The 22,532-nt window shown below is 41.8% G+C and overlaps 1 protein-coding gene across 1 annotated transcript; it reads right to left on the bottom strand.

Annotated features, from left to right (window-relative positions):
- Positions 1-1,959: 1,959 nt before the first annotated feature.
- POLR1D (RNA polymerase I and III subunit D) lies at positions 1,960-22,480 on the bottom strand. Its single transcript, XM_074914900.1, has 3 exons — positions 21,900-22,480; positions 11,213-11,287; positions 1,960-3,332 (listed from the first exon to the last, which is right to left on the bottom strand). The coding sequence occupies exons 1-3, from the start codon at positions 21,923-21,925 to the stop codon at positions 3,047-3,049; spliced, it is 387 nt and encodes a 128-aa protein (XP_074771001.1). The 5' UTR covers positions 21,926-22,480; the 3' UTR covers positions 1,960-3,046.
- Between the last annotated feature and the right edge of the window lie 52 nt (positions 22,481-22,532).

The following is a 22,532-nucleotide window of genomic DNA, read 5'->3' on the forward strand; positions in this document are numbered from 1 at the left end:
TTACAACTGCATCTCAAGAAACTTCTGGTTTAGATTGGATCAGTCTGAAAAACAGGGTCTATTTTTGCCTTTAAGCCCAGCCATGTTACACTTGAAATCTGTTGGGCTTGGCCATTTATGATTCATTGTAAATAATTCAAATTGGATTTATAAAAGAGAAGAGGCTGTACAACAAACGTAAGAACTGCACATTACTACATCCCTGGCAGTCAAACCTAATAAAAAGTATTTCATAAAGCCCAATCATAAAATGCTCTCTCCTGCTTTCTCACATTGCTTTGTGATCTACATTCAGGATCAGGTGCTGAAAATGAACATTTTAGAGTATTTCTATCCAACATAATAATAAAGTCTATTAACAAGTTCTTGTGGCTATGGCAAAAGAATAGCCTCACCTGAATAAACTGTTATCCATACAATGTGCACTGAAACTAAACAAAGATATTATTAGTAGCTCACAGATAAACAAGAAACACCTCTGAAGTATCACTGCGGCAGCATTAACCTAAGGTGCATTGCCCTCCCATGTGAGTAACTAGGCTGCAACACACTACTATGGGAAGTGGAGACCAAGAACACACTATTTATTTATTCATGTGTTTATTCTAAGGACTAGGCACTTTTAAGAGTAGCAAGTGTTCTGAGTTACAGCAGTTAATAACACATTTTGAAAAGTCATGTTCAGGCTTTAAGTTTCAGGATTTAAATCCTATATTTAAGATACCCTATAAATGTGATGCTGGTGCTGCATAGTAGGAACGACTGCAGACAATACAAACCTGGCTTTATGCATCCAATTTTGTATTAAAAAAAAAAAGTGATCAGCAGGTGAAGATTTGCCTTAAGAACAGCTAATGAGAAGCAGTTTTTTATTATGTACACTTACAAAAGAGCACTAAAATACACATGCAACCAATGAAACATTAATAATTCACATACGTTCCGTAAGTCAGAAAAAAGTGGAATTAGATCTGTAGATCTGTACCTACCACCACTGATGAAGACAGGCTTTCTCCAGCTATCTGGTCTAGGTTACATCAGATCATCTAGTTGAGCATTTCTAGTAGGGAAGTGCTCTCTATCAGCAATCAAGACTGATTTTGAAAGCATACTCTAATCACTTTCCCTACCTGAAAGCCTGGCTTAAATTAATGCAGAATCAACAACAGCAGTTATTCTAAAGGGGTTTTTGAAGGCCTGAGTGTGGAAAGCTCTCAGGACACCATATTATCACTGCAAACCAAACCAGCAATTCAGAGATTTGTTCTGTGGAACCTCTACAGTCCCAATTCTGACCAACGGTGAGATGAATTCTCTGCTGCAAAGCCCCATCCATTTATCCATCCATCCATCCATCCATCCATCCATCCATCCATCCATCCCTGTGACTGCAGCAGAGCCCGGCTGGTATTATAGGTGCTGTCCTTCCAAAAAGGATTATAAAGGAGAACATAACAAGTGTCCAGCAAAATAAGAACTGCAAACAACTTTTGCTTATTTAAACCAAAGATGGTCCTATGTTCTCCAAAGATACTACTTTTTCATTGATCCCATTTGAATAATTGGAAGTTTTCTGAAACTCACAACTCCTGAAACTCGCAACTCCTCAGCAGAAATGTAAAAGTATCCCACTTTGTTGGATATGCTGACCCTGGCAGCTGCTGGTGGGCTCAACACCTGCTTCACTACCTCCCCATTACTCAGAAGAGTACTTCCCAGCTCATGCATCAAAATTCGGCCACAGCAGATCTCCACTTTGGTCTCCCCATCTCCCAGCTAACACGATGATCTTTTCAAGAGAGACGGGTAAGCGTAACAAGACGGGGTATAGCTAAGCCTATAGATGGCACTCTTGCCCTGACACAGCACTGACGGACCATGCCGTGCCCGTCCTCCTTCCACTTATAGGAGAGAGGCCGGTGTCAGTTAAGAAACCCATGAAAAGCATCAATTCCACAAAGCACTTTTAATGAACATATTCGATTTTATTGTCAACACACTTAAAAACGGAAACCTATGTTCAAAACAATTATTTTTGAGAATACTGAAATACAAAATACTTCACACAGAAGTTTGTTATTGTAACACAAACAGAAGTGAGACACAGAATATGCCAATGTGTATTATATGTGCTCCAAGTCACAAGTTTAAGAACTGTACCACTACAGAACTGTCACACAGGCTTGCACAGGGAGCATTTGACTATTTTTAAGGATCACCTTTGCATTTCTAATGTTACACATTTACTTGGAAACTTCCTAGCAGTGGACAGAGAACATGATAATTTTGTATTCAAGGTTTGTTTTGAAAGCACCATGACAACAGACTGTTCAAACTACTTCCTTACACAGGGAAGTCTAAACAGAGACAATTATTGCAGTTATGGCTTTTTAGGGGTAATGTTATATTATTATCTATGACAGGTTTGTGAATATACAATAACAAGCAAAATCAGTATTTCCTGGTAGTTCCTTCTGGAAATCAAAACCAGCAGTGCCCATTTTAAATTTGTTCTTTTTATACTAAAGAAAGCAAACTCTTATATTCTATACAAATTGCATGTGCTTGGCCAGGGACTGACCAGCTTTCTCTTCTAGATTCTGTAAAACTAAACTAACTGAAACACACAAAACTTCTTTATAGGTTAGCAGCAAAGAAGTTCTGCCAACTTTACACAATAAATAATTTTCTGCTTAATTTAAATTTATTTCCAAAAGAGTGACATGATTAAACGAGTTGTATCAGACAGTGACACGCTCCATCACCAAGGCCCTAAGCTTAGTCAGAAGGGGAGAGAGGAATGGACCAAAGGGAAAGGAATGTCTGTTCTAAAATGACCAAAAGATTTATGCTGCACTTTGCTTTTCTTTTACAGGTCCCAAAGAAAAGTTTTCTAAAGCTACCTCAAGGTTACTTCTCACACAAGAACGCGGTTCAAAATTCAATTCTGAACAGCATCTTTTCCTGAAAAACTGAGACATCCCTGCAGTCTGACACTTAATGACATTCCTGGCTTGTAACGAAACCCATATTCATCACTCTCTTCTCATCGTTTGCTTGATCGTTCTTCATGCTTATCCTTTGTGTGCTGGTTCCTGTTTCGGTGCCTTGGAGGAGAGTAGCTGACTCTCCTTCTGGACTGAAAGCTGGGTGTATATGGGTGAATTCTGCATTTCTTTGGTTTTTCTTCTTTCCTGCTTTTGTTTGGCTCAGGCTCCTTACCGTCTTCTCTTTGCTCACGTTCTTGGTCTTGTTCTTTTTGAGATGGCAATGTATTTTTGATGGTATTAATAAGAAATCTTTTATTTGTACCAGCAAGAGGACATTTCAACCTGTAAAGACATTTGAAAGTGATCAAAAGACAAGATAAAAACATCCTGAAACAAGTCTGAGATCTTAACGTCAATTATTTTAAGACAGGTTTGTGCATTTGGCTCTCCTTGCATGCCACCTAGTGTAAACTCTCAGTACAGAAAGATATGCTCAAGGTTGTCTCCATTCTCCTTTTATCTTACTCTTTATAGGATGAAAGTTATTCTACTTCAGCACAGTGAAAATCCACATGATTTTCACAAGGTAATGTGTGCAGGGGGAAGCAGAGGATGAGAATATATTTTAAGGTTGATGGTGCTTAACTTAGGTATTCAGGAATCAAATATTTAGTAACATATTCTAAGTCAAATCAGAATGGTTTATAAGATCATAATCTTCTAAAGTTAGCATTATGTAATGAACTGAGATACTCAAAAAGTAAAAGATACACTTGCATGAAGAATGTAAACAGCTGTAGCAATAAACATGTACGAGGGAAACCAATTGGAACTTTTATCTGGCAACCACCAAACAAAATGTTTTATTTCTTAAACAGAAAGTATACTTATCCAATTCTTTTCCATTGTTTCTTTCTCCTCTTTCAACTTAACACTTCTGCACATAATTTATCAGCTAGTTTTAGTAAACAAGTACTGTACATTTCCTTGATCTTGCTGGCATCAGCTGTACTCCACTTATTCCTGATTTATCATCTCTTAAATAATGGAATGAGAAAAATCAAGTTTGAATATATACCTGCAGTAAACAGAAATCACTCTGAAGACTTTGTTTATAGTGGGAGCCACCATGGTGTTTGTCTTTACAACATTTTTGAGTATGCATGCTAATGGAGAAGTTACAGGATTACTCTAAAAAAGCAGAGCTGTTGGAGATCACAGTGCCACTTACTGAATTAACTATGGACTCAACTAATCCTAACACCACAACACTAAGATCACTGCAGGATCAGATTCTAAGATCAATAATTAAGATCATATTCTACCTAAATATTTTGTTTAAGTGTAGAAACTGACCATTTAAAAACCATGACCATTTAAAAACCTTTGACATCTCTGAATATCGGAGGTATCAGAACAATAAGAAAATTGTAATGAAGATCATACCTGATTATTTATCAGACTTCATGACTTTTAACTGGACATGGCAGTTACCATGATGTTTTGCCACAGGTCTGCTTACTAAGCATTACTGATACTTGTTCTTGTCCTAAATACTCAAAAAACTTATGAGAGTAATGTTAGAAGTATACACTAAACAGCCACACTGTTTTATCTTCTGCTAGGTATTTCTTGACACATTTCTACACCATAGCTAGTTTTGGAGCTTTCTAAGCTTTCTGCATATAAATCTACAGTTTTACTCAAATCCTGTTTTAAAAAAAATAATTTTAAAAGTCTGGATTTGTATCTAGTATAGGTGTTTTGTAAATCAGGGAGACATTATTTATCCATTAACTGTATTACTGAATAAAAATACAAGGCTAACATATGTTAGTAGAATAGGGTTTCTACTTCAAGCTATATCAGCTACGAACATGGTGCTGAACATGCCATGGCACCAGTTATAACACAAAACAGCCAACATTTAAGTCCTCGGTATGTCTTATGCCAGCATCAAACTGTTGCACCTCAACATTTCCCACCAAGGAGGGCAGCTTTCTCTAGGCTGCATCCAGGCAAAAACTATTTCACAATTTTTTCCTTTCTTTTGCTTTTTCTTCAGAGATAATGCATTGGTTAAGCACTAATACATATATAGCACCAGAATGAGAGAATCTGCCCCAAATAAATTCACTTTGCTGAAGTATTTATTTCTTTTTGGCACTGTGAGTGCTGCCTGAGCTATACTAAGAATGAAAACTGATAAGAAGTTCAGGGCTTCAGAGTCAGTTAAGAAATGCCATTAGATCCTTATCAGAGAGGGATAAAAGTGAGCCACTGGGCTTTCACAGAGCAGCAGTAAGTTATAGCACTGAAGAGAAACATTAGTCCTTAGTTTTATTGACCTCAGACTTCAAAGCAAATTCTGCCTTTAAGTCTTGAAGGAAATGAGATGTATGGCACATGCTACATCACACACACACAAGCCCATAATGTTTACATATATCCATGGTATATATGGAACTGTGAAGATTAAAAGTGAACTATATTAATCCACTGATATCTTTGAGAGCATTTCTAATGGTGAGAAAATTGACCTCCCCAAAGACAAACCTTTGGCTTGCTCTAGGTCTGATCCTGCAACGCTCAATCCAATGACAGCTTTGCCTTCAGCATAAGTTCTGAAGGGCTGGGAGGTAAGCTCAGCCTATGCAAGGTGGAACCCAATACTGCTGACTAGTAAACAGTGCCACAGAACAGACTTTATAAGCTTTTATTTAAAAAAAACCCAAAACCAAACCAAAAACAAAAGGCATGTTAAAAGAACGTTAAAGTTCCAAACTGAAGTGTGCCTGAAGCAGGGCTGCAGGCATGACCAAAGCACACAACCTGCAATTCTAGAGCAGTCTTGTCTACAAAATGGACTCCAGTTCTGCAGCAATGTATTCACTTCACTGCATGCTCCAATAAGCTAAACCAAGCTATTCTTACCCAGAGAATCTTGTCTCCCTCCACAGATAAGTCCTGAACATCCCCAAACCTCTCTACTGTGCAGTGAAAAAGTCAACGTTGCATTTTGAGCAAGAAAGTAAGATTAAATCAGTTGTTGTGAACACAGGTCAAACCTTTACTTTTGACATTTCAAGCCAACTCCTGTGCAATAACACAGAATTTCCAGCCAATACCTCTCATCAATTGTAGCAGTGAGGTTCAGCACAAAAGTGCACCATGCAACTTCTTAACAGTAAAACATGCTGACAGCATTTAAGACCCAAGAGTATAGTGCCATGCACCAGCCTTTTCTCTGCTGAGTAACTGGACATATCAAATATGCTTGGCACAGTCAGCCTCAGCATACAGAGTAAAATTACATCTTTCCAGGAAACAAAGATCAGTATGGATGAACTTACAAGGACATTTCTACCACTTCCAAAGTGCCATGGAAAATACAGTACTTAACAGAAGAGTGACTGAAGACAAAAAAAAAAAAAAAGCAGCTGGAGGTTGTTTTGCCAAATCAACTAATCTAGGCTGTTACCCTTTCACAGGGGATCTCACAAAAGAGGAAGCCAGGGAGGACACTGCAAGCTTTTATATATGGTCTTGGCAGCTAAATACAGCTGGCAGGACTTTGGATGGAAACATGTGCTCTGATCACAAGATTTAAACATATTTACTTTGCAATCTCTGTCTGTACCCTGTTTCTCCTCCTCTCCACGTTCAAATGAAAGACATAGGGGAATCACATTGCAGTGTTTCTGCACAGTCATGAAACACCCATTCAAAGACAAGATGCAATACAGCATTTCGCAGTTCCGGTGCCCCCAAACACCACCTCAACTTATTTTGTATTCTGGAGTACTTCAAACAGATTCGGTATTGAGCAGAAAGCCATCTATAGGAATGAAAGCAATTTTAGGATTGCTTTACAAGAAATAGGGTTAAAAATAATTGAATGCTTCCAAAATGTACCTTCTTTTTTTCAGTTTCATCTGCTGTTACTATGTATAGCTGAATAACCATCCCAAAATATCCTGTTTTGCATATCTTATTTTAGATAAGCTTTTCAAGTGAGCCAAGAAGATTACATTCAGTTCACCCTTATCTCACTTGCGACCAGAATTACATGTTAGAGGAAAAAAAAAAAAAGCCTCTAGAACTTTTCCACACAGTAGGTTTTGTGGTATTTTAACTGCCTTTCTCAATTAAAGCAGAAGAACCCCTTAAAGTGGGACCCAACTCCACTGCAATAAGGAAGCTTATGAATTATGTACATCGGACCAACAAAAACACTTAAGGAAAGCTGAGCTTTTAGCTTGCATTTACCTAGGCACACGATGGAAAATCCCTACTCCATCTGTGTCCAATTCTCTCTGGTGAATCAAGGATAAATAAATCTAACTATTTCAAGTGTTCTTACACTATTTGTCCACAACTCCCCATCCTGGATCCAACTGGCCCTTCAAATGTTAACTTCTAGACAATTGCTCTGATGTCTTTTCTCATTTCACAAGTTCCAGCATCACAGCAGCATTGCTGATATTCATCCACATATTCTGCCCATTTTTGCTCAACATTTCCAAGGATTAAGATACCTTCAGAAGAGGATCTTCCCTTCCCCTTGTCTTACACATTTTCTTACTTGTGATTAGCTCTACAGCTTGAACTAGATGCATCATCATCAGGACCTACAGCATGTGGTATAAAGACATAGGAGACCCCCAACAAGAATCACTGTGGCCACACAGTGCATACAAAAGGAGCACTGCAGGAACTAGAAATACTGCAGTGCCAAGAGCAATAATCTTGAGGACATCCAAGGAACAAGTCAATATTCAAGAGCTAATAATGAGATCTACAAATATGAATATCCAGTATTTCTTGGTTTAATTTGCCATGGACCTAGATACTGCCAATCTGAGTCCTGAGAGCACAGAGCACAGTAAGCTAGGACTCTTAACAAACCAAGAGCTCATGCAGCCCATTGGCAATACTGACAGTTGCCGCATGTCCTGTCTCAGTCCCTTCCCACAGAAGCTCTTGTCTGCTATCACCACCAACTGTTAGGGACAAGCCCTTCTTCTACTACCATCTAACCCTTACAGGTTGCAGCACCTACCCATGTCATCCACAACAAACTTGCAAGACGTGACACTGACAAAACATACCACACTGTGGGCTAAAGGATGACTGCTTGGTATGGTTTTTTTCTGCACCCGTTAGCTATGCTAGCTTGGATGCGTGAAATTTAGGTTCAAACAGCAGTCGACTATCCATCTCACTGAGGAGACAACAAAAAGTTAAAGTAGGGGTGCTTGGGGAACTTCTTCAAAAAGTGCACTTGAGCTATGGAGAATTAATCACTCTGGACAGTACTGGAGCAGTGGCTTGGACCTGAAAGCAGTCCTAAAACAGCGTTCAGAACCTTGCTGGCTAAGGTTTGGCTGGCATCAACACCCACAAGGAGACACTACTCCTCTGTAATGGTATGTACAATATAGTTCCCCAGGAATGCCACCTCCCCACATGCCTCCCTTTAACCAATTCCTGTCAAATGCCTCTGACTCCAGAAATGTATTTCCCAGTATTCAACAGCTGCTGGAGAGCAACATAAACTGGAATCAGCGAAATATGAGCAAGTAGCAGCCTCTGCTTCTCCTTACCCAAAGACAGATGGCAGAACAAATCTTTTCTTCATAGGCCGAGTTGCTTCAACTATCCAGTGCCAATGCAGGATTGATGGCCTTACACTAGGATGTCTCCAGGGTTTGTGCATCTCTTCTCCAGGACTCCTCTGACAAAGGGCTGAGGAAATCCCAGAAGTCCTCATGAAACACACCTGTAAGCATTTTGAGTTTGGCAAGGAAGGAAGGTTTTGTGTTTTACCTGTTAAGACTGTGCTTTTATACAAGTTGGACTTGCCTTCCTCTCAGTAGTTTACAGTTGCAAGGTTACACGTCAGTCTTGGATCTAATCTCTGAAGCCTTTCAGGATTTACTGTAACATAGGTTACATCTGATGGCATTTTGCTGGAGTGTGATAAGTCAACTAAACACAGTTAACTTTCCTTCCAAATAGCTTTCTGGTTATCTCACCTCCTACACAGATAATGTAATACCTAGTTGTTGGGCCAGTTCAGAAGGATCAGAATGGCACAATGGGTCATGAAAAATATTGAAGGGAAGAGAGCAGGTGGCAGCTTCCAGCTGCTGCTCTGTCTCTTGAGTTTGCAGAACTGGGAACTGAAGACTTATTGGGATTCTGCCTATGGGGGCCTTTATACTTTCCTTACAGCCACAAACACCAGATGTATGCTAGCCTATGCCAAACTGTACAGCATCACATTTGTGATAAATGGGATTACTACCAGTCTCTCTAAGGATAAATTCAGAGAGGGGAAAATCCCTGGAGAAGCATCATATAAAAAAAAAATTATCTCTGAGTGCAAGATATCCTGAGCTGCAGACTGCCTGAAGCTGGGATAGCACCTTGAGGAAGTACTGCTACTTCCTTGTACTTTTCTTCCTCCATTTCCTAGGCACTGGGTATTGGCCACTGATGGAGACAGGGCACTGCAGAGATGGATCCTTTGTTTGACCCAGTATAGCTATTCTCATGTTCCTCTGCAGCTGAAAGGATCCTTACTTCAACAGTCTCAGTTCAGGATATCACCAGGCCAATCCCTATGTCAACAGTCTTTCTCTGCCTAGAGCCTTCTTGACAATCCTCTCCTACACCTTTAACACAACCCTGGCCTAGCCAGACACTATTTCACTCTACTGGAATTTGCAGCTGTTCTAAAGAACAGGTCACCCTTGGCTATCCCTTCCTCTGGCAGGTCTTGGGCATCAGGCTTTAGCTAACTGTGTTACCCTGAGCTGATCATCATAGCCAGCTGAGCAGGACCACTACTCTTTTGCAGACAAGGAATAAGGAGTAGCCAGAGCCAGGACTAGAAGCCCATACACACTCCTGGCAGATACTCCAGACTGCACAAGTGGCAACAAACTTGCACAGGGGCACTTGGTTATCTCCCAACAGAACTCTTCAGTCTCCATACCTGCAATTAACTTGCAAATTCACAGTAAACAGATGCACGCAACACTTCACAGTGCTAATTATCTGCACTGGTTTACTTGGCCATTTGGCAAGGCTGACAGGTAAAAACATGCTGTATCAGTACTGCTATAACCACTCTAGGGGATTAAACCAATTTAACTATTTTAACATAAAGGCTATAAACTGCATCCCTGAAGAAATACTGGGTAAAATATATATATAAAAAACCCCAAAACTTGTTTAGAAAACATCAAGGATTAACTTTTTTACAGCAAGACACTATTTTAATCTCTTCAGAGCCACTAAAACAAACATAGCCAAGAAATCAGCCGAGAACTTTATTAACAGCACAGGCTTATCTTTTACTACTGTTGGTAGAGGAAGCCAAACCTTATCTACAAATGAATTTAACGCAGTCAACTGATGCACTACTTGTGTGAACATCCCCTGATCCAATAGCTTCTTATCAAAGTCATATACATTATTTTAAGATGAATGACTCTCCTCAGCATGTTATTACTCTTTTAATTACAATTACATGCATTACATTCCATGATAATCTAGCTGTAAAAATTTAAATATTGCATTGAAGAATTAATACTATATTTCACTTAAGATTTAAATACTTTGATTCTTTTCCCACTTGCAATACAAATTAGCCCCTGGGTTTGAGGATTTTTTTTAGTATTAAAAAATGCCTTCTTCCAAAATTGGATTATACTTTGACTTCATTTTTGGCTGCAATTTACACATGGATTCTCTACCAGGGGATCATTTATTATTTTTATTGTTTTAAGGGTTTAGAGTTTTTTGTCAGGTTATGAATTCTTTCAACTTCAACAGAATCTAATCCAGTAACATGTGGCCAGTATGTCAATACATACACACTGAAGCTACCTGGTACTTCAAAGACTGATGAGGTTTCAATCCAAACTTTGCAATCTATTATAAGGAAATATTATTACAAAAGATATTCTCAGTCTTCCAATTGCTTTAACTTCAACACATTCAGTCAAGCAATTTCATGCAGGTGAAATTAACTTGAAAAAGATTCTTTCTTATCTGGAGTCAAATTTTTGCCCAGACAAATTATTAACCTGGATGAAGACAAATTATTTAAACATGAAGCAAATTAAAAGGTAGAGGCTTCTGTCACACACTAAATGTAAAATTTATTTTGGCATTGGTCATAACATTCATTTCCTCTTGGCACAACTTACCAACCCATAGCTCCCATTGTTTCAGCTCTGGTTCTCCCACGTTTTGCCTCTTTAAGTAATTCTTCCACAGCCTTCCTAAATATGAGGAAAAGGAAAAAAGTTATTTGTGGAACACAAGAACTTGCCACTTCATGCACTTACATAAAGGAAGTGGGGAGCTTCTTCACTGCAATGATTTAAGCAATAAAGAGGCTACCATAATCATCTTGAGTTTTTTATTAAGATAATTCCGATTCCTATGCACCAAGATTACAAGAAACATTTTGACATATTAAAAACAATTAAAGCTGTTGCAAATACAACAATTGCAATACTAACTGAAGAGTAGAAATAAAGTGTGCAAAACTGGTGTAATGCACTGAAAAGCACTGTCCCTGTCACTTCACCTCGGGTACGTTCTTCCCTGCTGTCACTTCACTTGGGTTCTTCCTAAAGTCTTTCAACCACAGTAGACCTATTTTGAGCACAATTAAAACACCACCAGTACAATAGCAAGCAGTCAGATGACAATAAAATCACTGCAACTACTAGCTGTCAAACTGCACTAGCTTTATGTAACAGTGGAAGAGCTCATCTTTGTGACTATGATCTACCACCATCCAAAATGACCAACCTTTACATTACCAGCATCTTCTAGAACAAACTGACCAGACTAACACTAAAGCAATTAAATAACTATGCTCACATAAAAAGTCAGAGAGTGTAAATTATGCAAATTATAGATAATTTCTGCAATGTCAGTCTTTCAGTTCTCTTCATGAATTAATTTCAATCTCAAATAAAATTTAAGTAACTGCTCTTTAGTACATGTTTGAAGTTAATGGTAAAATCAGTGAATGGGTAATGTAAGCCTTTTATTATATAAATTGAATGCATAAACTAACAATTTGCTTAGTTAACTGTAAGCAACTATATATGTCAACCAAAGATAACTACAAGACAGAAAAGTAAAGCTATGTACCTGTCTCTAACACCCAGTATACGAAGCTAAGCATTAACAGCACTGACATGGGTAGCACTGAAGGCTTGAGAACTGAAGGTAGGAGGTAATAAAGAGGGTATTTATTGTTTAGGTCTCCCAGCTATGATGTGCCAGAATGGTTGCTAGTGTTGGGGCTACACAAGCAATACAATCATCACCTTGATAGTACAAGTGTGTGCGTAGACTGTGCAAAAAAGGTAACTGCCAACAAGACTTCAACTCATACTTCAAGGAAGCCATGTCTCACCACATCGTCATGGTATTAACAGCATAGCAAGATTTTGCTGTTTTGCTACAGATTAAAAAAAAGCTGAGTATCAATTTTGTTGTCAAGCTAAAATTGAGACTAGGGAAGCGAAGAGTCATCATCCAATAGCAGAAACAGGTCTGAGAAAAAAGCAAGCAATTTATATGGCAGGTCCATGTGAAGATCTAACAAGTTAATGCTGGGCTCTAAACATCTAACAGAGTGGTTTATTACCACGTAGGTTATTAAAGTCTACATAGAAAACACAAGAGGTCTTAGTTTAAATGCATACACTGCATATGCACAACAGGGAATAAAAATAAACAGTACAGAATTTCCTTCAGCAGCTAATGAGAAAACGTTATGCAATTACACAGCAGCCTACATCTGTCAGTCTAGATCTAACTTTCTTCAGTTTGTTATGGTCTTAACTTTACCATCTCCCTTCACTTTTGTGATCATGGATTCATTCATCTATTAGGATAGGCTGGTGACACTTTATAAACACAGACACGCTTTTTCTTCTGTCTGTATTGCTTTTAGGCATGCTTTAGTTTTCCCTGGCAACAGAAAACAAATTGGTGCTAAATGAGTACAAGTGTAATGCAGACCAAGGTGTAGTTACTCTTTCTGCAGTTATTTTGCAGTTCTGCTTGAACACAGTTTTCATATTTTACTTCTGACCAGCTATCACAGAACTACTTCCTCATTTTAGAGTAATTCCCCCCAAGCAATACTTTAGCTAAAGATTCCTAAACAAGCCTCCAGAATCAGTCACAAGTTCTTAAACAACATATAAATAATCCTTGATCAACTTACTTATATATTCCTTTGTTCCATGGGGAAACCATTCCATCCAGCAAAAGCTGTGCTAGACAGACATGCAAATATTCACAGGTCATAACTTTCTCCTCTGAGAGTTTGCATCTGAAGGGCTTTGCAAAGGAAAGCATCCATGACTTCCACAGAAACCAATAGTAGAGAAACATAGCAAAAATTGTAGTATTGCTTCTCGGCAATTGGTTTAAGGTTCCTCACAGAAGTCTCTCTCTCATATAAGGTTATGAGTATGATCTCAGTAGCAGCTGGGCTTGGGGTACTTCAAATCCATTTTTAAGCATACATTGGACTGTGAGGACATTGCACATCCAGTCGCATCAGTGGCATTCATAGAAATTGAGCATCTGCCCAGCTGTTCAAGTTACCTGCACCTAGATACTAAGTACAGCATCAGCAACCTTGCCAGCTACTGCTGCTTTCCCAAGTAGAGGCAGTGGGGTATGTGGGATGGCTCCTCCCCAAGAACAAAAGAAAAAAAAGGGTAAGAAACACAGGTTCTACCACTGGAATGTGGAAGATGTTGCATACAGAGTCTCCATGAAATTATGCAAAATTTATTTTTTCTCCAGACCCCAAATTTGCTGTCTGAGCAGCCTGAGCTAGTCTATAGTGATGAAAACAGGACATGTGGCTTTTATAAAGTTCATCCTGAGCCTTCAAACAGCAATGTCAGAAAAAGGGGAAGAAAGAGGGGAAAAAAAAGTGATTTTTACTTACCACAGTTACCAAACTTGGTGATTCTGTTTTGAGAAACCTGACCAAGTGGTAGATTAAAAGCCTGTCATTACTATTATAAAACCTGTCATTATTTTATAATTAAAATAATAAACCAAAGTATCTGAGCTACAAAGCACTAATAAAACACACACACATACATATTTTAAACAGCTATAATTCAGTTTTAGAGGAAACATCACAATAAATTAATATGGTGACATCAATTCTATTAACTTAGGTAGGAATTATAAGCCATTAAGTATTTCAGACTCTTTTTTTTTCCTCTGGTTACATCAAAGATCCGACTGACCTGGCATCCATCTTAGTAGCCTTATAAGTCAACAACTTCCTTTCTTACCAAACATGGTTTCCCAGTATCGGTCTTTCAACATACCTCTTATTTGCTGCACCTTTACAAGGCTCTTTTGACTTGCACAATGTGCTGGGTTTGGGTGGTGGGGTTTTGGGTAGCAGGGGAGGAGGCTACAGTGGCGGACACCTGTGAGAAGCTTCTTGAAGCTCCCCCTACTCCAAGTCGTACCCAACTTTGCACCACAGCCAAGCCAGTTAGCAACGGTGGCTGCACTTCTGCGATATATTTAGGAAGGGGAACCTGGGAGAAGGAGTTGGAGTTGTGAGGACACCTATGTGAACACCAAGGTCAGTAGAAGAAAGGATGCTGTGGTGAGACAGCGGGGCTTCCTGCCCCTCACCAGAAGTCCATGGTGGAGCAGATTCTGATCTGGGGCCTGTGGAGGACCCCACAGCAGAGCAGGTGGCTGTGCCTGAAGAAGGCCAGGACTCTGTGGGAAGAAGCTCCCGCTGTTGTAGTTCATCATTGGGAGGATTACAACACATGGGAGCAACCTGCGCCAGAGCAGCTAGGGAAACACTGCAGCCCATGGGAAGGACTCATGTTGGAGAAAGTTCATGAAAGGCTGAGGGAACCACACTGGAGTACAAGAAGAATGTAAGGACTCGCCCCCTCCTCAAGATGAAAGAAATGACAAGACTGATCGCACCCCTCATTCCCTGCACCCTGCACTGCTGGCGGGGAGGAGGTAAAGAGATCGGGAGCAGAGCTGAGCCTGGGAACAAGGGAGCGGTGGGGAGAAGGTGTTTTTAAGATGTGATAATGCTTCTCACTGTCCTACTCTGCCTGTTTGATGCTGTTGTTGCTAGTGTCTGAATTAAATCTATGTTCTTTTCCGTAATTAGTCTGTCTTTTGCTTGTGACCATAACAGGTGGATCATCCCTCCCTGTATTCATCATGATCCCTGAGCCTTTAACTTTATTTCTCCTTCCTCATCCTGAGGGGGAAGGAGGGAATGAGCAGCTGCATGGTTCTCAGTTGCCCTCTGAGCTCAAACCACAACACACAAAAAAATGAAAAAAATGCTCAGTCCTCTTTGAAATAATGTGTTTCCACTCACTGAACTTATATCCTCTGCACAAGTAAGCCAAAAGCTTAAAAGCTATGCAAACAAGATTTTTACATTTGCTTTTAGAGGCCTCTCGGGATTCTGCATTCCTCACTCTCTTCATTTTTACATCTTAGTTACAATCCAAACAGTCCTGTGGCTGCCAGCTTCAACTTCAAGAGCAGCAGCATGAGCAAAGGGAATGTGGGATGCAACTTTCACATGAGAACCACCCAAACACCAGGGGACCGACAGGAGGGAAAATTAGGAACAGGGGCACATTTAAGAACACCATCATCATTTTGGCTTCTTTTATAGCAAGCACCACTCAAAACTTGCTGTGGTAATCCTTTATGAGCAATCAAGTTTAGTTGAAGAATTACAGTAATGTGAAGGTATAAGTAGTGATGTTTTTTATCTTCAAGAGTATGGTCCAAGACCTATTTACATTTCTGAGGGATTAGACTTTTTCTTCTAATATTCCAAGGTTACAGGCAAAGCTCCTGTTGCATAAATCCTAACAACTTGTATCACAGACTGCCAAAAGTGGGAGAATGTTAAAGACTCTAAATTCAGGCAAAACCAGAAATATTTTCTATTCCTCACTCTGGCAAAGAGCTTCATAATTTTTTCCAAAAGATCAAATAGACCAAAAAAATGAATAATTGGTAATAAAGAGGTATGTCTGATACAGTTACAGGCAATGAAAACACAGTGTCATTACAGAGACCACCCAGTGTTTGTAATTATACACCACTCTGTTAGGAGAAGACATATCATGCTGCATCTGACAGCAGAGATGCCAAGCAGCCACAGCTCCATGCCCAGGTCCAACCAGCAGCAAGGCTGAAAATCCACTGCCAGCAGGCAGACACACACACCCCAAGTATACGCCACTGGCCACATGGATCACAGACACACAGAGCACTCACGCCAACAGCTTCATCCTGCTCTTCTCTCTGGCTGGGTGTAGGAACCCCTGAGGCTTCAGCCCAACTGCACTGCTGGTACAGCTGGTCACACAGAGCTGGCTGGGACTCCCTGGTCCCCCAGTACCCAACCCCACTGCAGTCTTGCCTGTAGAGACATACAGGCACACATACATGTCTCACCCATGGAGACCCTCTGACCCTACAGTCTCTGCTGCCCAGGACTCCCGAGTGTCTCCTCCCAGGGTCTTGCTCTCAAGAGATACATGCTCACCTCCCAGCTCCCACCTTATTCACCCGCTCATCACCTGATCCAGCTTGATCTTCACTAACAGCCACACACTTTCTCCAGTACTGCAGCACAGATAAATAGGTCCCCAACCCCACTCCAGTGGCTGACACTCAGTTTTACTCACTCCATGAAGTGTCCCCGGTTGCTGGCACCCAGCTCTCCAATCCAAGATCCCAGCCCAGCTGCTGGCATCCAGACCTGCACTTGTTCCACTTGCTGGCACCACGGACACACGGTCCCTCCGACACATGGTTTGGCTCCAGTTGCTAGCCCTGAGATGTACACCCTCTCCCTTCAGTCACTCACCCAAGAAAGAGTCAGAAAAGAATTTAACAGGAAGACAGGACATACTGCGCAGATCAGGCACAGGGCTCCGTCAGACAAGTGTACCAACCAGCAGCCTATTCACACACATCCAGATCTTTTTATCCCCTTATTCCTCTATTATCCCGCTCTTGCTTCTCCCCAAACCACCTGAACCTATCTCTTTCCTCACCTTTGGTTCCTCCCCTACACATCACATAATAAGCCTTACACAATCCCAAATCTCTTCCCCTGCATCCCATAATGCATCCCACACCCCTAGGCAGCAACACCCTTACATCCCACAGGCACTCCAGTATTGACTCATCTTGATGGGTGTCACACCTGGAGACCAGCCTGGGACCAGCCCTGGCAGGGCCCAGAGAAGATGGTCATTCCTCTGAGTCTCTGTGGGCTCCCACCTGCCACTGTACACCCCTGCTTCTCTGGGCTCAAGGAGACAAACCTCTAATGGGCTGGTGGCTCCTGTGATGGGCTTGGGAGAAGCCAGGGCTGGGCACTATTTGAGGTCCCCATCCACCATGGTCCCCCTTTAGTCCTCTGTGGGTGTGCCCGGGAGCTGTCAGCTCATAACCTAACAAACTCTGCCACCTTCACCCATGCCATCATCTCATTAACGATCCCAATAAGAACTCTAATGAAAATATATCTACTGGAATTGCTTCACAGCATGCAGTCGGCTACAGGAGTGCACAGACGTGGAGGAGGAGGGTAGTGTTCATACTCAACACCTTCTAGAGTCAGTGAAGGGGCATCTTTATCAAACACTTCTTCATAAAAGACCTTCACAGCATTAATAACTGCATGCAGTCTGTACCACTACTATTCAAGCTCAAAGGCCAGGCTGCTCAGCTACTGCGATCCCCAAAATTATGCTCCTGAGGCACTGTAGGTCCTGACAGCAAGCTGCAAGACCAGGAAAAAAATTAGCAGGTTTTTTTAATCAGTTTTCTCAGCATAGTTTTATGCTGACTATACAACTTATTTTTAACTATGTATGGGATTGGAAATAGAGGTGGATGTTGGTATTCTGACTATATCTGAATAATTAATATCAAGACCTTCAAGTCAAGTAAAGGACTGAAGATACTGCCTTCTACAATAAAGGAATGGTAATGAAGGCCAGTGTTATTTATAATTAACTCCTGTAAGCTGGTTTGTCCTATCTGCTCACACTTACTACGAAAACTGATGAAAAGGAATGTCAAGAATAAAACCTAAACCACAACATTAAGAGCAAGAATGAAAAAAGGTACAAAACTTCCTAATGTTTGTTCAAAGGCAAAGATACTCCACATCAGGTATGTGAATGCTCTCACTCTTTTGTCAATAAGGTTTCACACTTATTTAAATATTCTATTTGTCAGTCCCATAAGTGCTATTTGCAGCATGTTTCTGTGCTAATATTCTCACTAGCTTGAGTAGTGAACATACCACAACATCTCAAACATCACTTTAAGCTTGCAGACCACTTTTTTTTGCCATGAATATGGGAAAGAATGGCATACTGAATCCTGATACTTCAATTTTAACTCTTAAAAATAATAGTAAGAAGTATCAATTAATTTCTCCAAGGCACAAAGTTTACTTGTTAAAAAGTGTACTTGGGATGCTTGTGCAGCAAAAATACTAGATAATGACTCGACTCAACTCAACTCCAGGCCTCTTGTTACAGAGCTCTAGCATTCCTTGTGATTCAGAGCAGCATCTCCTTAGGAAACACATAATTCCAAGTAAATGATGCTCCAAACAAGTTTGGTAGGCACTCTGAATAAGGTATGGTGTCCAAGGTTGTGAAATACAGCTGTTCGAAGAGAATGGATTACAGAAGGATTTGGACACACAGTATAACAAAGCCACTTCCTTTACATTTGCAGCGAAATAACATGTTTTCTGTGCTTCAAACACACAAAACAACCATGATGACAATTTAGGAAGGAGAGGTGGAAGAAAAATATTTTTAGGTAGGGATGAAAATGTTAACCTCTGCAATATCCCAAAGGATATTTAGTTGAAATAAACCAAGAAAAACACATATGGCTTCTTGCAGGGGAAACAAACTAAACAGTTCTTACTAGCTGATTTGTAAACTTTTTTTTTTTTTTGACTCATTTTTGGGTCATAACTTTACAATACCATTACTTATATATTAACAGAATTTAGCCTAGAATTTTCTTAGAATCACACTGTAACTAAAGACTCTGGGTCTTCAGTGATGTACCAGCAAGTTCACAGGAAAAAAAACTAAAAAACTTCAAAGGTTATTGGGTGAGATGAAGCAGAGAAAATAATTCAGTAGAATGTAACAAATATTACTATTCTACACACCTGTGGTATTTACAGCTTTTTGAGTTTTAAAATTCAGAGTACGCAACAGTCACATGGTAACTTGTGAGTTAGTATTCAGCTTTGATAGCAACTATCACTTCCTATTAAAGTGAGGAAAACATCAACTGCAAGGTCAAGCAAGAGTCAGACACAGTAAAACTGAAAAATAATATCAGGAAAATGTGGCAGTAAGGACAAAATAGAACAAGCAAGATGAAAACACGTCTCCTTAGGTAATAAAAAAAATAGGACGACTAACTGATCTTAACAGATCACTGTTTGGAATGCTGCAACACAAAATTCGCTTCAGACCTGAAAAAACATGCACAAAAATAGTTAACACTTCTTTTTCCTCACATGGTAAAGTAAATAAAACCTATACATACAAAACCCTCAAGCTGTTATTTAAGACGTGTGCCTTGTAAGACAAGCCTGAATTCAGAGACAGAATATTGAAAATATTCTAAACAAACTCATTTTTAAACACTAAAAAATCTACCTAAAATAGTTAGTAATGTGGCTACAGAACAGAAATGCCATCATTTTTACACTAAAGCCATATTATAAACAACCTAAAAATTATAAACCTTAACTACCATGACTGTACTACTCACAGGAAAGTATGATCAACTGGTCATTCAGTATGAAACTAAGGAGTAATGTCTATAAACCAAAGGACAAAGAAAGGTCTGTATTAGACTCTTGAAGACTGTACAGGGAAGCATACTTAAGAGCATGAAATACTCAACTATGACATCTAAATGCATCTAGCAAGAAGTGAATTCAGGGTGCTACTAGCAAAGTGAGCTGTTATGAAATCTGAGGGTATGAAAAAGTAACTAATGATCTAGCACAGGAAGTGATTATTGGCAAGTACACTATATTGTGCTTATAACTTGTTCAGAACCGATTAAACCCGTATGGAGGTGAACAGTAACAGCTAAATCCTCCCATGTACCACTCAGTAAGTAATACTGAGCTTCATCTTCATCACCCACCGTGCTGCCACAGAAAAGGAACAGCAAATCCCGAATCAGACTGAAGCTATGAGGCAGGACACAACTTTGAATCTGGTTCCTGGGAAGGAGAACATCAGAAGGAGACTGTGGAGCAGTCAGTGCTAGCTGGTAAGTGAGCAGCTATGCCCTGAACTGCCTGAAGAACCCAAGTCCCCAGCACTGCAACGGCAGCCAGAAGACAAGACAGTACGGAAGAACAGTGACACGGTTTCAACTTGATATGAATGAAAAAGGTTTAAGTTTGGAACAGCACTAGTAAAAATAACATTCACTCATACATAGAAAGAAGTGTTAGTTATTATACTGAAGATCTGAGAGCAGAAGTAGCTTACCAAGAACTAAAGGCCTCTTAGAAAGCATTATGGTCTCTAGCCTTTCTACCACCCCACTGCTATTGCTTTTGTTTCATTTAAAAATATTTGTCAGATACAAACCTAAACAAGGTACTTTCTATACACACTCTCAGACACAGTTTCTTAAAAATAAAGGGAGAGAACCAGAAGAACAGTTCAAAAAGCTTCTGGTCATCACTTCACCGTAACAGTTTTTTAAAATATCCATAAGAAAAGTGCAGTTACTCACAAAGAAGCTTAAAAAAAAAAAAAAAGTCCAGGAACTACAAACAGAATTATTACCCCAAAAATTTGTGATATAAACGCCTGAAGTCTATTCCTAAAGCAAGAGGCCTTCTATGACTGAATAACCACATACAAAAACCTGAATTTTAATCCTCAATGTTTGCTTGTGAACACTGCAACTCGTATGCACAGCGAGATGAATCCTCTCATCCCCACGAAATGCAAAGTAGAGAGCAATTTTATTTTGTGACAAAGTAACTGCCAAGCATTTGTATTATTCCATACAAGGAACCGGGTAATTTTAAGTCAACCAGCACACCTCCAACACTGAAAACTGAAATTTGTAAGAACAGAAGTTTTGGGGGGTTTTATGTTTTACCAAGTACACCTAATCACCAAATTATAACTGATGATAGATGGGTCCCCCGACACTTTTCAATCCTGTTTCTAAATGGTACCTACATGCATCTAGATTTTTATATTTTTTTTGTAAGTACTGGATTGTCCAATAATAATCGGAATATTTATGTTCTATTGCAACACTCTCAGCGAGGGCTCCAAAGTTTTGTCCCGGGGACTGCGCACAAACCAGCTGCGGGCTGCGCACCCCTCGGGACGCGCACTGACGGCAGCCGGAGGGGCGGAGAGCGGGCCGGGCCGGGCCAGGCCGGGTTCAGCCGGGCCGGGCTTAGGGCTCTCCATCGCGGATCACCCGCCGCCTCCCGCTCAAGAGCCGAGGCCCAGCCCCGGGAAGAGCCGTCCCACGGCCGCAGCCCGCTCCGGCGCGCACCGACGCGCAGCGCCGGGCCCCGGCCGCCCGGGCAGGGCCCCACAGCCCGGCCCCCGGCTCCGCAGACCCCGGGGACCCGTCCCAGGCGTCCCCAGACTAAGGCTGCCCGCGCTTTGCAGGGCAGAAAGCGGCGCCGGGCCCCGTTCGGCGGAGAGGCCGCACCGAGGCCGTGAGCCCCCGGGGCCGCTCGACCGCACGCCGCCGCCGCCCGCCCCTCACCTCTCCAGCTCCGGGTCCTCCTCCATGGCGGCGCGGCGAGGGCGGGCGGCGACACCCGCTCCCTCCCCGGGGCTGCGGCCCGGCTCCTCAGGCGAAAGCCGGCGCCATGTCCCGCTCACGGCCCGGCTCGGGGCGGGGCGGCGGGGGGGCAGGCGCAGAGGACGGCGAGGACCCCGCGGGGAGGAGCCGGGGCGGGGCGAGCCAGGCCGCCGCCACACCCCGCCGGGCACCTGCGGCCACCGGCGGCCGCACCCGGCCCCGCCCCCCCGGGGAACGCGGCGGACACAGGCGGCCCGGTGGGCCCCGCCGCGTGCCGGCGGGACACACCATAAACCTCCGCCCCGGCGGCGGGCGCGCTGCGGGCTCCGCGCCGGGGGAAGGGGGCGTGGGGCGGTCACCGCTCGCTCGCCCGTGGCGGAGTGGGGACGGGCGGGAGCGGGCTCGGCGGCAGCATCAGGGGGGTGGGAGCGGGGCCGCCGCCTTCCGTCAGCGGCGGAGCCCCCCGGGGTTCGTCCCCCAGCAGGGCCCGGGCGGGCGGGGACAGGTGGCAGGACCGGGCAGCTCCCTGGCCGGCCCCTCCTCCGCCCCCGCCCCGCCCGCGCCCCCGGCTCCGCGCGGGCAGCTGCGATCAGG

The sequence above is a fragment of the Athene noctua genome, chromosome 1 (genome assembly GCF_965140245.1).
Source record: "Athene noctua chromosome 1, bAthNoc1.hap1.1, whole genome shotgun sequence".
Taxonomy (NCBI): Eukaryota; Metazoa; Chordata; class Aves; order Strigiformes; family Strigidae; genus Athene; species Athene noctua.